Here is a 13,956-nt window from a genome sequence, read left to right on the forward strand (position 1 = left end):
GGATTATTAATGACAAGAACACTACATTTTAGAAAGGTACAAACTACTTTGGTCTTTATTTCAAATCCACATGGAAAACAAAAGATCTTTGAATTTTTTTTATGGTGTGCTTTCATGATAAAAGATAAAACTCAACATTACTGAAAAAAGCTAACTTTTCCATACAGATGAAATACCCCAAACTATTATACAGCTTGATTTCAGATTTTTTTTTTTATAAATCACAGAAATATATATGCAATATATTAATAGTCATTTCATAGGAGTGTTTTCTGAAGGGAAAAAAAAACAATTTTCTGGGTTATTTTTAAATAATGAACAAAAAAAACAAAACACCCAAATGAAAGTGATGAAATGAAAACAAATCAAATATAATAACAGTTTTCTTTGAAAATTACTGCTGCACAATGAAATTCTATCATAGTACCGTCAGTCCATTTCCAGAATCATGAATGCATATTATAATAATGCCGTTAGACGAGGCAATATACAAATTATATTACAAATATATATGTAGTCATACAATGTTTTCAAAATATGATAGCACCGTCACAGAGGGATTTGGGATCCTGCCGTGTCGGAGGCCTCCTGACAATACTTGTGTGCAGTCAGCTCAGTATCTGTTGGGTGTCTCCGGTCACATGCACACTTTGCCCGACAGCCTGTTGGCTCTGTTGGTTCCTCAGTGAATTATGAATGTACAAATATTTAAATAAAACTACAAACACACTAGTTCAAGTTTAAAGATGCCGACAACCTGACGGTGTCGGTTCACCATGTAACACTGACTCACATTGAACTCACATCCTTGTGAGAAATGACTTTTCATGGTTTAAACCAGGCTGCAGCTGCTCTGAAATGTTTTCCGTTTCTTTATCGCATCATGATTCCTGAACAAAGAACTCCCATTTTCTCATTTCAATTTTTTCAAGTTAAAGAGAGAAAAAGAAATCGCAAGTTCATACATTTAAAACCATGATTTGAAATGGTAAAAATCCTGATGCTGCATTTATTCCCGATGGGGACATTTGGTCTCTTTGACATCTAGAGCACCAGGATGTCTCCACTGCAGCGCTCGCAGCAGTTAAAAGTAATGTTCTCATAGCGGGTGTAAGGGTGAAACCTGCCGATGCTCTTCTTGCTGTTGAGAAAGTTTGAGGGGGTGGAGTCACCAAGAGGAGGCTCCGCTTTGTTTTCTGAACAGGAAATTGGATCTAAAATTTTCAGCACCTAAAAACAGAGAACATAGAACAGATTTGTGAATATCTGGATTATTAGAAAGTTATAACAAATCTAAATAAAAAAAATAAGTAGAAGGAGTTGTCATATGAAGTTGGTACCTTCTCAGCCATCTTCTCGGCCGGTGTGCTGCAGAGCTGCTCGGCTGTTGCACTGCTGCTCTTCACCACACTGCTGCTGCTGCTGCTGCTGTTGCCCAGCAGGTGGGAGTTGATGGCGTCTGCTAGCTTGTGATTGTTTGCTGCCAGCTCTCCTGTGCTGAGAGGTTGTGCGCTGGGGTAATACGTCTGCTGTCTGCCCCACTGCAGAGACACCAGCAGCTGCTCCAGAGATCTGAGGACACAACAGACTCTGTTAAGTCATATGCAGAGAAGTTCTTGTCAGTGAGTCATAAGAAGAGAAAATATTTGTTCATGAATTGTTCAATGCCGGAGCGGAGCTGCTGCTGTGTAAGTCTTGAACCGATACACAGCTGAACAGTGTGTATTCGTCATGAGCACCAGCATTTAGAAGCAGAAGCGCCGTCACTTTTGGAAAACACACCAAAATCCACTTGTTCCCTCACAATGAAAGGACGTGAGACAGTCTGAGCTGCAGCAGCACCAGCGAGTCTCTGCACACTCACATTTTCAGTTTAAATTTTTTTAAAAAGCATGAAGCTTGAGGATGTTTATGTTCATGTGGATTTGATAGTGAAACCACATGCGGGATGAGGCCATGGATTATTTTGTACTAACTCCCGGCTCTGTGAGCAGCTGACTCGCTCAGTGAGAGACTGGACCTCTGTAAGTTTGATTACAACTGAACTAAGAAACCAACAGAGTGGTTCAGTTCAGTTTGTTCATTTAAACACCACAACCATCTCCTGTTCGCAATTTTGTGAAAGATGAATAACAACGAGCTGATAAATTACAGACTTTGCTGTAAGCATAAATATTTATCAAGCTCAAGTAGTGGTAAGAAACTTGATTAGTAACCAGTTAAGAATAAATGAGCTTTTATATACATTTAAAGAGAACACGTTTTGTTTTAATTCAGTAGCCAGCGGACCTGTAAAGAAGGATGCATACCTACTTAAAATACAGCCAATAAATATAACCATCAGAGAGGTGGACTCTATTATTTATGAGTGTTAAGAAAGTCCTGCTGCTGAGATTTTTTTCCGGGCTTTAAGTGCCCTTTCTTTGCCTCAACTTCAGGACTTTTAAGCTGCGAGACATTCAGATAAACACTTCATTTGTGAACTCTTGAATCTCTGGCGATGTTACCTGTGGGTGAGCATCATGTCCCGGGAGAACACCTCTCTCTCTAACAGCAGGTCCTGAATTGCTCCTTGTGCCTCTCTGGTCTGTCTCTGCAGAGCTGCTCTGGCATTCGTCAGCTCCTCCGCCATGACTCTGATTAGACAGCAGTAATGCACGTGTTGATTCAGTATTACAAGGTTGTTATATCATATATATCTTATTGTTTATATTTCATTTGTCTTCCTCCAGCTGAGCGGAAATATCTTTCGACAGATGCTCCTTTTAAAACAGAAATGAGATGACAGCGTAAGTCAAAGTAAACATCTCCTCCCTCGTCATTTCCATCCATTTCTATTTGGGTGTGTCGTACCTGCTGGCCAGGAACTTGCTCCTCCAGACGTCGCACTGGATACTCATTCGCTCCAGCTGCTCTGCAGTGTGCGCCAGACTCCGGCCCAGAGCCTCGTTCTCCAGAATCAGCTGGTTTTTCTCCCGTGACATACGCTCAAAGTGGTACTGAAGGTCATCACCCACCGAGGCCACCAGCAGTTTCTTTAGCTCACGGTTCACCTGATGCACACAATGAATAAAAGTTTAAAAAAATAATAATAATAATAATAATATATATATATATTTTTTTTAAAAAGTACTGTATCAATGAAAGAGTTTGGTTGTGTCACATTCCACCAATAGAAAAACTAAATCATGAGCTTGCGGATGAGACAATAGGCAGCAGCATCCCACTGAATCAAATACTTGGATTTATCTGGACAGAAAAATAACTCAAGAATTCCACATGGAAGGCTGAAATGAACTGATGAACAGGTCGCTGCGCTGTTACACTTATGAAAACGTACTGCACATGTGATACATGAAACCTAACATGTCTCATATTCAAATAGAGGGTGGCCTTACCTCTGTCTGCACCCGTAACTGGTTGGAGAGGCCTTCCTTGTCTTGCAGCAGCCTGCGTTCAGAGTTGTGCAGCTTCTCCAGCTGTCCTCTCCAGTCCTCCACCAGAGGCAGCGGAGCAGAGCTCTGCCACTCGGCCTCCCCTCTCGCCTCAGTCGGCCCCGTGCGGCTGCTCCGGCTGATAGCAGCACGTGGGACGATGATCCTCACAGCTTCAACTTCTGTGCAGGCCTCTCGACTCACCTTGCCCAGGTGAAGCACCCCGAGAGGCTGGGGGGCGGCAGGGGGCGTGTGATGGGTAGATTTCTGGCTATGCTTTAGGCTAGCGATTTTCAGAAGGGGAATTTCAGACGTAGCCGGTGGCAGTGTGTCTGACTTGACCTCCAGGGACGCTGCCGGTTTTTCTGTTTCCATGCCATCGCCAGTTCCTCGGATAGGCACCCTGGCAGACGCTGGAAGATATAAAGGAAGCCACGATTACACTTTGACTTGAATGTATCCTGTGATCCAACCAGAAATGGACTGGCCATAATGCGGGTGTGGTTCTGTCTATAACATACTGATGATCCAATGGGAAACAGGAATAAGTGTAGTGCTGCCAGAGTGAACCAGGATGACGCTCCGCCACCTTTTCTTTCCCCGAGAGTGGAAATAAAATGTTCGTACTTCTCTTAATGTGCTTCCATTTGCCCTGTTTAAATTACTGCATTACACTCAACACTTCCTGTATCCATTTCAAATTTAAATTCATCAGCAGACAGAAACATTTATTCATAAACATTTACAGGAATGCGTTGTGACTGAAATAGGACAAAAACACTTTAGATGAGTAATGCAGAACGACCTTTGAAGATAGCATGATTATAGAGCTGACTTTGTTAAATTAAAGCGATGGCAATATAAACTATTGACTATAGTATGGCAACTGGGCAGTGTAGGAACAGTGATTACAAACGAAGCGACTAATTTACTGTCAAACAACGTTATCAAACACTTAAAGGTGTCAGGCAGATCCGAAGTACAGTCATCAAAGCCCCTCACTGGCAGCATGTAGGACGAGTCCTGAGCCTCAATAATGTTTTTGGTGATCACCAAAATGTGTCCGTATCAAAATCTGGTCAGACTCATAATTGTCATCAGATTCACACAAAGACCCGCAAAAACAAGTCCAGTTGCCTTTGGTAACATTATGACCTGGATGACCACGAATCTTCACAGACATCGCTTTGATCAGACAGTTCAGTAAATCACAACATTTCTAAATGTACAAAAATCACAAAACAAAAGAAGTTGCCTGAATATGCATTATATTCAGGCAACTTCTTTTGTTTGTGATAAGACAATGTTAAACATGAAAAAAAAAAAAGTCTGGTTTCATGTGTTGAAAAGAGGTTCGTAGAATAAACATGATTACATAAGTAAATGTAATGGTTTTAATAAAAGACATATAAATAAAATAATCAAAGTAATACTGTATGAATGAGTGCCGATTTTAGTTCTTCGTGTTTAGCAGCAGCCACTAAATCTGAAATGCTTTCTGTTTACCAACTTTAAACTTGGGTAAGAACCAGTAATCAGTTCCCAGCTTTTAAATTTGTAAAAGACAATGAAAACAAATGAATTATTGAGGGGGGTCGTCTTAAATAAAAGGGGGTCTCGGTCCACTTAGTGAGGGGAGACGTTTGGTAAAGGACTGCTCCTAAGTTTATTGCAGCTGTTTTAAAAAGAGTAACGGAGATGAATAAACAATACATACCTCTCACGACGGCAGTCATGGTGGAGGTGGGCGTCAGATAACAAGTGAAACCCGGGTGACTCTTCGTCCTGTGATGATCAACAGAGGGGAAAGTACTTTGTTGTTGTATCATATATGATCCTGTGTTTACTGTCTGGTGAACAGCTGATGATAAAGTCACATGACGATGACGGCCGCGAGAACAGGAGCTAACTTGCTAACGTTAGCAGCGATGACCGACAGGATCAGTGAACGAGCCGAGTTACGGTAACGTGAACCCTGTTCAACAAAACACACTCCTCGGGACATTTTAACATCAAAGATCGATTGAATTAGTAGGGAACATACCGGGTTAATTGTCGGTTAAGTCGCTGTGAGCGGCAGGATGTTTATTTCGTCACCGGACGCAGTTGGCGTCTCACGAGGGATGTTGGGTTAGTGTTGCCCCGAGCTGAGCCTCTCAGGCAAAAACTTCCTGTCGAGACACGCGCTTGTGTTTCGTAAACTCACAAGCTGTAGGGAATCCATAGATCAAAATCGAGTGTCATTATGGTAAATGTAATCTTGAATATGTGTACACTTAATCGTAAAATACAGTTTTTGCAGAAGCCTTCCTGGAGTCAGCCTGACAGACGTCCCCAGGGGCATTAGACACCCGGGGTACACGCTCTTCTAGTACAAACTAAACACTGATCTGCGATCTGTTTCTCTCCTATTACAATGACACTCTCACACCAGCAAATAAATATTGAACTGATTAGTGATCAGAAAACTGATGCTGCCTGAAGCCGGTGGTGTAACAGACTAATATGACCCGACGTGAATCCCCCGGAACCTTGGTGCGCTGTCAATTATTTGCTTTACGGAAAAGAAATGCTGTAGCAACAAACGCTGTAAAGTGCCGCTCTGATGGTGCTTCTTTTTGTACTCCAGTGGTTCTGGAGTTAATGCTCAGAAGAGTCAAGCACAATTACGTGAATGCTGTGTATTTCAGTTTTGGAATATTTCGGGTGAGTTTTGATCTATTTGTTTGTGTTATTATGGGAGTTCACGGACTGTGGAGGCTGCTGGAGAGTACAGGGAGACCCATCAACCCCGAGACACTGGAAGGAAAGATCCTTGCTGTCGGTATCCTAACTTGGAGGTGATCTGTTGATCTTTCTGTCATTGTTGCAGTATGGTCCTGTCACTTTTCCCTCAGGTGTGAAACGTACTGATTGCTGTTAAGCCAAAGCAATAACCTTAGCCAGACACCCCCCCCAGACATCAGTATATGGCTGAACCAGGCAGTGAAGGGGGTGAGGGACCGTGAAGGCAACAGTGTCCAGAACGCCCACCTCCTCACGCTCTTCAACCGCATCTGTAAGCTGCTCTTCTTCCGCATCAGGCCGGTGTTCGTGTTTGATGGGGATGCACCACTGCTGAAGAAGCAGACCCTGGTAAGTCCAGTGGTGGCTGAAGGATCAAATGTTTTATACTGACAGGTTTAGGAGTCTGCCTCTCCCAGTCATCTCGCGCTGCTTTCCTCCCCTGCAGACTCTGAGGAGGCAGAGGAAGGAGGAGTTGACCCGTGAGTCCAAACAGACCAATGAGAAACTTCTCAAGACATTCCTGAAGAGACAAGCTATCAAAGCGGCACTTGGAGATCGCAGGTAAGAGACAGAGGGGGGAGAGTATGTGGTGGAGGGATGACAAAGAAACACGAGTCCCCACTGCTGTCCTCTGTCTCTGGAACCCCACAACATCCCAGCACTAGTTATAAAATGATATTTAAAATGATACTTGTCATTTCTTCCCTGCCACAGTAAGGATCCTCTACCGAGCCTGTCCAACGTGAGGAGAGATGAGGTGGACGACATGTACGTTCTGCCGGCCCTGCCAGCTGCAGAGGAGAAGGACAAGAGCAGGTGAGAGGCCTGGGAAAGGTTCCCAATCATGAGGGGTCATAGATAAAATAGCAAGTCAGCATAACACCAGAGAGCTTGCTCAACGGGGAGGAGGCTGAAACGCTCTTCATCTCTACACGTGTTGGACTGCAGAGTCAGGTGCTCTGTGAAAACAAATGCTTCTCTACTCAAACGGTGAAAGGTGTCTTTTGCAAACACAGAGCTCACAAATAACTAAATAATAATTTTCTTGAATCGGCGACTAGTTAATATTAAATGTGCATGAAGGAGCGCTTAGTAAAATGTATTTCACCTTTAATAATGGCACTATACTCATTTTAAAGTCTTTCCTTCTCTTTGCAGTTCAGAAGAAGAGGAAGAGAAAGAGGAAGAGAAAGAGCGGGAGGACATGGTGGACGGTTATCATATGTATCAGGTAAAATAACCTCATGCTCAGGAGCATCCAGTTATCCAGCATTACTCAGTCAGCATTATATATAATTTTAATGCCAATGGCAAAATGGAAGATATGATTTAGTATTTTTGGTTTTAATATCATTTTACAGTCACGCTGTTGGATTCTTGTGTTGGTCTGGCTGTGATGCAGTAATGCAATACAACTTTCTATGTTATCAGTGACTAAGTGCAACGATGAAGGCGTCCGTGGTCGTCATGTCTTCTTCACAAAAGATGTATCGCGCAGCCTTTCTTTGTACGAATTCTCTTTTCAAGAACTGCCATTTGAAGCCAGATTGCTCTTTGTGTCTCAGGGAGAAATGTATGAAGACCCCAACTCGGTGGACATCAACTCAGAGGAGTTTGCCAGCCTGCCTCCTGAAATGAAACACGAGATACTCAAAGACATGAAAGAGTTTTGCAAAAGACGTCGGACCATGTTCCACAAACCTCCAGAGGTACAGTTCACCCTCAGCCACGCTCCCCTCCGCCTCGTCCTCTCGGCACTGACGCCTCTTCACTCCCTCTCAGCACTCCGGAGACTTCTCGCAGTACCAGCTGGCCGGCCTGCTGCAGAGGAACCGACTCAACCAGCGTCTGCAGGGTGTGGAGAAGGAGATGAGCCAGCAAAGTGCCGGCAACGCTCCACCGCTCTGCCAGCAGGACGGAGATCAGCAGAGTCACAGCATCGAGTCGCACCGACTGGTTTCAGAAGACAATTCGCACTATATCCTTATTAAAGGTGAGACAGCCACGATGACATGTTAACGATGTTTTCCAGGAAAAATGTCCATTTTCATTTTAAATTTCCAGATGTTGGATTTCTTCAAAAAAAAAAAAAAATCTCTGCAAGTACATTTGGTGCCATATTTAAATCTAGAGAAACCAATGGTTGACAGGAAATTACTCTTTAATTGTTATGGTATGTTTTAGACAAGGCCCACGTAGACTGTATCATCTGAGTTTAATTTAATAATTGCAGTCTCGCCATTGTTTTCATATAAAGAACACGTCTCCACATTACCTACATAGGCTCCAAAAAGAGTGAGACTGCCCCCGAGAGCCAACCTGCAGCGGCCCCCTGGTCCGGGAGCTCCCTGTCAGGCTGCAGAAGAAGGGCGGCGGACAAACCTGAGCCCCTGTGGCGTCCTGTGGGTGAGGGAGATGAGGAAGTGCGGGCTGCCTCTTCGAAAGAGTCCAAACCTTCTGCATCAAAACCATCTCGGGGAGAAACGGCACCGCCTTCACCCCGGACACTCAAAGCAATCCAGGCTGCAATGAACGACAGCTCAGATGAGGAGAAGGAGGATCAGGATAAGCAGGATGGTAGCGTGTCTCCAAGGACACTACTGGCAATCCAACAAGCTCTGACTGAGGAGGAAGACGGACCAGCTGAATGCACGGCCCTACGCAGGAGCTCACCCACTAAACTGCGGACGAATGTTTATCATCCTGTGCCGCAGGTGGTCATCAGCAGCTCAGAGGACGAGACAGAACCTTCACATGAAGAAAGATCAGATTTCAAGAGGAACCCAACAAGTCAGAGTTTGCAAGTTAAAGACGGTTTGTTTGTTAGTAGTTCTGAAGAAGAAATGGAGGATGTGATTGGACAGAGAAATAAGGCACTTCACTCTGCTGGTCAGCAACAACCTCTTGAGACGGAGATAGAGTCCGGAGAGCAGACGAAGAAGGGACAGTTGATGGAAGACGGAGGAACAGGAAGTAGAAAACAAGAAGAGCTTGAGAGAAAAGAATCAGAGCGCAAACCACTGCTGCTGCTGCTGCTGCTGCTGCTGCGTCCAGTCAAGGCACATTATCCATGAATCTCTCTCACCAGCTATGTGCAGAGACACATCAGAGGATGAATCAGTTCACCGAAGTTCCAGAGGAGATGAATGGAGATGATGTGAAGTCCGAGAGCAGTGAGGAGAGCGAGTCAGAAGGTACGGTAATGTTCACTGTAAGATCACACTGCGTTCATACACCGGTAGATGTTTAAAATGTGCTTCTATGTTTTTCCTCAGAAAGCTTCGTTGAGGTGTCAGATGAAGAATTTAAACGGGAGGATGCGGTTGTAATAATGAGAGAGAAAGGACCTTCAGATGAAGTTCATAAAGATGCGACGGAGAAGGAAGACGAATCGGAGGAAAGTTTGACGGAGGCTCCCAGTCATCCAGCTGCTGCTCTGAATTCTGAGGAAGAGGAGGACAAAAAGGAGGCGACAGAGACCGAATCCAGACCAACGCCAGCGGTCAATGAATGGGAGCACATCGACATGGTCCGTATTTCTGTCAGTACTCGAGGGATGAAACAGTTAGTAGATTTATTGATTTGTTGATGGAAAGAAATTGAATCTGCAACTGTTTTGATAGATAATCCATATCAGTTTGAAAAAGTCATTTTCTTGCAATGATTTCCAGACATGACCTTCTTCCTGCTTCTAAGGTGTGAAAATATGCCACTTGTCTTTTGTTTTGTGCTGCAGGATGAGCTGGAGGCTCTGGAGAGCTCTCTACAGGTGGAGCAGAGCAACCTGAGGGAGCAGAAACAGCAGCAGGAGAGGATGGCGAACACAGTCACCGGGCAGATGTACCTGGAGAGCCAGGTGAACAAAAGAAACGATAAGATCAACAACAACAACACGTACGGACACAGATAAAACACACAGGCGGTTCGACCTCACAGCCGCCCTTAAGAAAATAGTTGACAAGAGCTTCTATCAGAAAAAAAAAAAAAGAATCAACATGCATTCACGCTGTCCCTGAACTGATGACACAGAGCAGGTGTAAGACTCTGGAGGATAAGTTTCCTCGTGGTACCTCTGCCAAACATTCCCAGAGCCATGACGTGCACTCTGCTTTACTTCACAGTCCTTCCTGTGTGTGTGTGTGTGTGTGTGTGTGTGTGTGTGTGTGTGTGTGTGTGTGTGTGTGTGTGTGTGTGTGTGTGTGTGTGTGCGTGCACGTGTCGGTCAGCTCACTCACTCACTCTTAAAAGTTCGCAGGCTGTCAGCATTTTCTCCTTCATAAAATCACCACTAATGTAAAACCTCCAAAGAGGCTGATCCTTATTAATCCCGTCAGTGGTCTCGATAACGAGCTTCTAAGAGCGAAAGAATGTCTGATGACTGCAGAAACATGCACACGCAGCCTGCTGACGTGAAACGGTTGCAACTGTAAGACTACAGTTTAAAACGTATCTAAAATCCTGGCAAATAGTGTCAGTGTCATCAAGAAATCAGGAGAAGCTAAGGAAAAAAAAAAAAAAAAAGCTATCACTTAAAACAACGTGACATACCCGGATATTGTGCATTGTTGTTGTTTTTTTTATGCGAGTAATAAGTGTTTGAAACCAGGAGCTGCTGCGGCTGTTCGGCGTGCCGTTCCTGGTGGCTCCGATGGAGGCCGAGGCTCAGTGTGCAGCGCTGGACCGCGCCGACCAGACCAACGGCACCATCACGGACGACTCCGATGTGTGGCTGTTCGGAGGGCGACACGTGTACAGGAACTTCTTCAGCCAGAACAAATATGTGGAACATTACCAGTACGGTGACCTGCAGAACCAACTGGGTCAGTGGCTGCTGTCAGCTGTGTGTGTTTGTGTTTGCAAGCATTTATTACAGTCACTTTATTTCCTCTTGACAAAAAGAGGCAATATTTGAAATAAAATGTTTCAGTCTTAAGCCACATTTGTGCTGCAGGAACTTTCCCCCAGAGACTAACCGCTTTTCCACTTCAGGGACCACAGTCTAAATTAAATCCGAGAGATTAAATTACACCCCAAAAATTCCCAGCTCGGGAGGTAGCATTTCAGGAAGTTTAGGAACGGGGGGGGGGGGGGGGGGGGGGGGGGGGGCTTGCAGTGCTGAACATTTCTGTTTAGTCGAGTATCTGCAGTATTTTATTACAACCACCTCTTCTAAAAATCGGTGTTTGTTTTTGGTTTATTTTGCTTGAACACGTTAACATAGAGTTCCAGAAGAAATAATAGATCAGAAAGACCAACGATGACGTCCGGCGTGTATTTTGAACGGCATGTGACGCATACCGTACTCATCCAGTAGTTGGTGGTAAAGCACCTTTAGTTGGTTTTCCAAACCGCCATATAATTTCACGAAGAACGTGTGTCAGTGGGCTAATTTGCCGAAACCACCTGAAAGTGTTCAGACTGCTGTGGAAACGCAGAATACAATGAGCTCAAGAAAATTTTGAGTTCTTTTGAAAGTCGTTGCTGTGACTACAAATTCTGGAAATGTGGCTTTAGTTTCACTTGAATCTCTTAAAGGTTCCATGAAATTAAAAGACTTTCATGGATTAAGTGGTCTCTCTTTTAGTGGTAAATACATAGTAGTAAAAGTTCATACCAGTTTGGTGCCCTTGTACATTTGAGGGATTTCAGTCTACTTCCAATCAAATGTATTATCTCTTTCTCTCCCCTGCTTCTTTCTGTCAGGTCTGGACCGGACGAAAATGATCAATCTGGCTTACCTGCTCGGCAGTGACTACACGGAGGGCGTCCCGGGGGTCGGATATGTGACCGGCATGGAGATCCTGAATGAGTTTCCAGGGCTGCAGTTGGAGCCGCTGACACAGTTCAGGTGTGTGGCTTCGTTTCGGGGTTTGGGTTCATCCGTCCCGGAGACTCAAACGGATTTTCAAAATCATTTTCAAAAGTGTTCATAAAGCTTGTTGGTTGTGTATTTTTATGGGTTAAACACTGCTGTGGCCAAAATCCCGGCTTAATGCAGTATTAATAAAGTATCATTTTAAAGATTACAGTAATTCCATGTCTTGAACATTTACAATAAATGTGTTTTCTTTTACATAAAATAACTACTTTTATCAAAATGTTGCACTTCTTACTGTTGTTTCTGTTCAAGGCTTATTATCTCCCTGGTTACTGTTTCCTCCCTGTAGTCAGTGGTGGTCAGAGGCTCAGGGGAAAAAGCGTCTGGCTGCTGATCCTCGTGACTCGAAGGTGAAGAAAAAACTGAGGGACCTAAAACTTCAGCCTGGATTCCCCAACCCCGCCGTCGCCCAGGCTTACCTGCAGCCTGCCGTGGACCAGTCAGACAGCTCCTTCAGCTGGGGACACCCACAGCTCGACATGATCAAAGAATATCCTGTCTCTATGTGTACACGTGTGTTTGTGTGTTCACGAATGTGTGACGTTTTCTTAACCAGTCTTTTACATTCTGTCTGAGTCGCTTTGGCTGGAACAGCCGGAGGACAGAGGAGACTCTTCAGCCTGTGATCAAGCAGCTCAACTCAACGCAGGTAACTAACATGCTGTTGTACGAATGCATTGCAAAGCAGCCGAACACTGGCAAGTACTTTTTAAAAAAAAGTACTACAACGATATCCACTTTTATAGACGACAGTTGTTTTGTTTGTTACAATCGTCTACATGGCTGCTGTCACATCGGTAGTCCGGTGTTCGGTAAGCACACGACCATCACTGTCTCATGATCTTAGTCATACTCTCTTAAATATCTCCTGTCTTGAGTAAATTGGTCAACGATGGAGGGAACGGAGCGCTGTTTTTATCTTCTCTGTCTCTGCTTTGGTTTAGACTCAGCTGCGGATCGACTCGTTCTTCCGCATGGAGCAACAAGAAAAGCAGGCGATCCGCAGCCAGCGTCTCCGCCGAGCCGTCACCTGCTTGAAGAGGAAGGAGAGGGAAGGAGGAGAGGAGGAAGAGGAGGACAGTGAGGAGGAAATGCTTTCCCCCTCCAAATCTAAGAAAGTGGGTGTGAAGAAAGGAGAGAAGGAAAAGGAGAGGTCCGTGGCAGGAGGAGGGTTTCTGGGTTCGGAGGGAACTGCTGAAGCTCCTCTCACATCTTTAATGGACGTCAGCAGCGCCAGCCAGGTGTCCGTCTCAGGAAAGTCTGTCCCTCAGTCTGCCGGGACTGTTCCTCAGAGGGACCCGTGGTCCAGCAGCAGCAGCTCTGGTGAGGACAACGATGGTGGTCAGAAAGTTGCTATGGTTACATCCCGATCTGTGTTCGAGGGCAGCCGACGAGGCCGTGGAAGGAAGAGCACAACAGGGAGAGGAAGCATGAGAGGAAGAGGCAGAGGGAAGAAGTTTTGACAGCTTAAAACATCGAATTGTAACATGAAGTGTGAAACATAACACTCCCAAATGTCTGTGATATTTGATATTTATTAGGTTAACTGATGAACTGACCTTTGTCTGTAATACAGAATATGAATTTGTAAACTATTATTGTCAGTGAAAATATTTGTCCCTGTTAAGATACGTAGATTTGAGAAGAACGGCATTATTTTTTTGCATCAAATCTTTGAGACGCATATTTTCCAATTGATGTCACTTTTCATGTGTTGTGCTGATTTGTCAACGGTTGCACTAAGATGGTCTTTAGAAACCAAAAATCACTTAAAACCTGTTTCCAGCTGTATGTGAATCGCCTGTTATTGCACATGTGAAAACATTCCGTTTTAACGAGATAAATTGTGGGTACTTT

At 44.4% G+C, this 13,956-nt stretch overlaps 2 protein-coding genes across 4 annotated transcripts; one reads left to right on the forward strand and one right to left on the reverse strand.

Moving 5' to 3' along the window:
• Positions 1-26: 26 nt before the first annotated feature.
• blzf1 (basic leucine zipper nuclear factor 1) lies at positions 27-8,012 on the reverse strand. 3 transcript variants are annotated; one of them, XM_069697758.1, is made up of 7 exons: positions 7,923-8,012; positions 5,152-5,219; positions 3,399-3,847; positions 2,854-3,053; positions 2,508-2,636; positions 1,341-1,572; positions 27-1,230 (listed from the first exon to the last, which is right to left on the reverse strand). In XM_069697758.1, the coding sequence occupies exons 2-7, from the start codon at positions 5,168-5,170 to the stop codon at positions 1,045-1,047; spliced, it is 1,215 nt and encodes a 404-aa protein (XP_069553859.1). In that variant the 5' UTR covers positions 5,171-5,219; positions 7,923-8,012; the 3' UTR covers positions 27-1,044. The 3 variants fall into 3 exon arrangements, with proteins under 3 accessions (XP_069553859.1, XP_069553856.1, XP_069553858.1); XM_069697755.1 differs by lacking the exon at positions 7,923-8,012 and adding an exon at positions 6,468-6,549; XM_069697757.1 differs by lacking the exon at positions 7,923-8,012 and adding an exon at positions 5,479-5,618.
• On the forward strand, positions 5,746-13,890 carry ercc5 (excision repair cross-complementation group 5). Its single transcript, XM_069697753.1, is given in 16 exon segments — positions 5,746-6,258; positions 6,394-6,569; positions 6,667-6,782; positions 6,936-7,037; positions 7,380-7,452; positions 7,787-7,930; positions 8,004-8,214; positions 8,505-9,241; positions 9,244-9,415; positions 9,497-9,750; positions 9,958-10,077; positions 10,828-11,041; positions 11,925-12,069; positions 12,389-12,589; positions 12,664-12,748; positions 13,044-13,890. Coding segments are annotated over 16 exon segments (3,588 nt in total). The 5' UTR covers positions 5,746-5,939; the 3' UTR covers positions 13,563-13,890.
• The last annotated feature ends 66 nt before the right edge of the window (positions 13,891-13,956 follow it).

The sequence above is a fragment of the Brachyistius frenatus genome, unplaced genomic scaffold, assembly GCF_029030835.1.
Source record: "Brachyistius frenatus isolate BFR_SWC_R1_liver_20210118 unplaced genomic scaffold, ASM2903083v1 Contig_24, whole genome shotgun sequence".
In the NCBI taxonomy this organism is placed as follows: domain Eukaryota; kingdom Metazoa; phylum Chordata; class Actinopteri; family Embiotocidae; genus Brachyistius; species Brachyistius frenatus.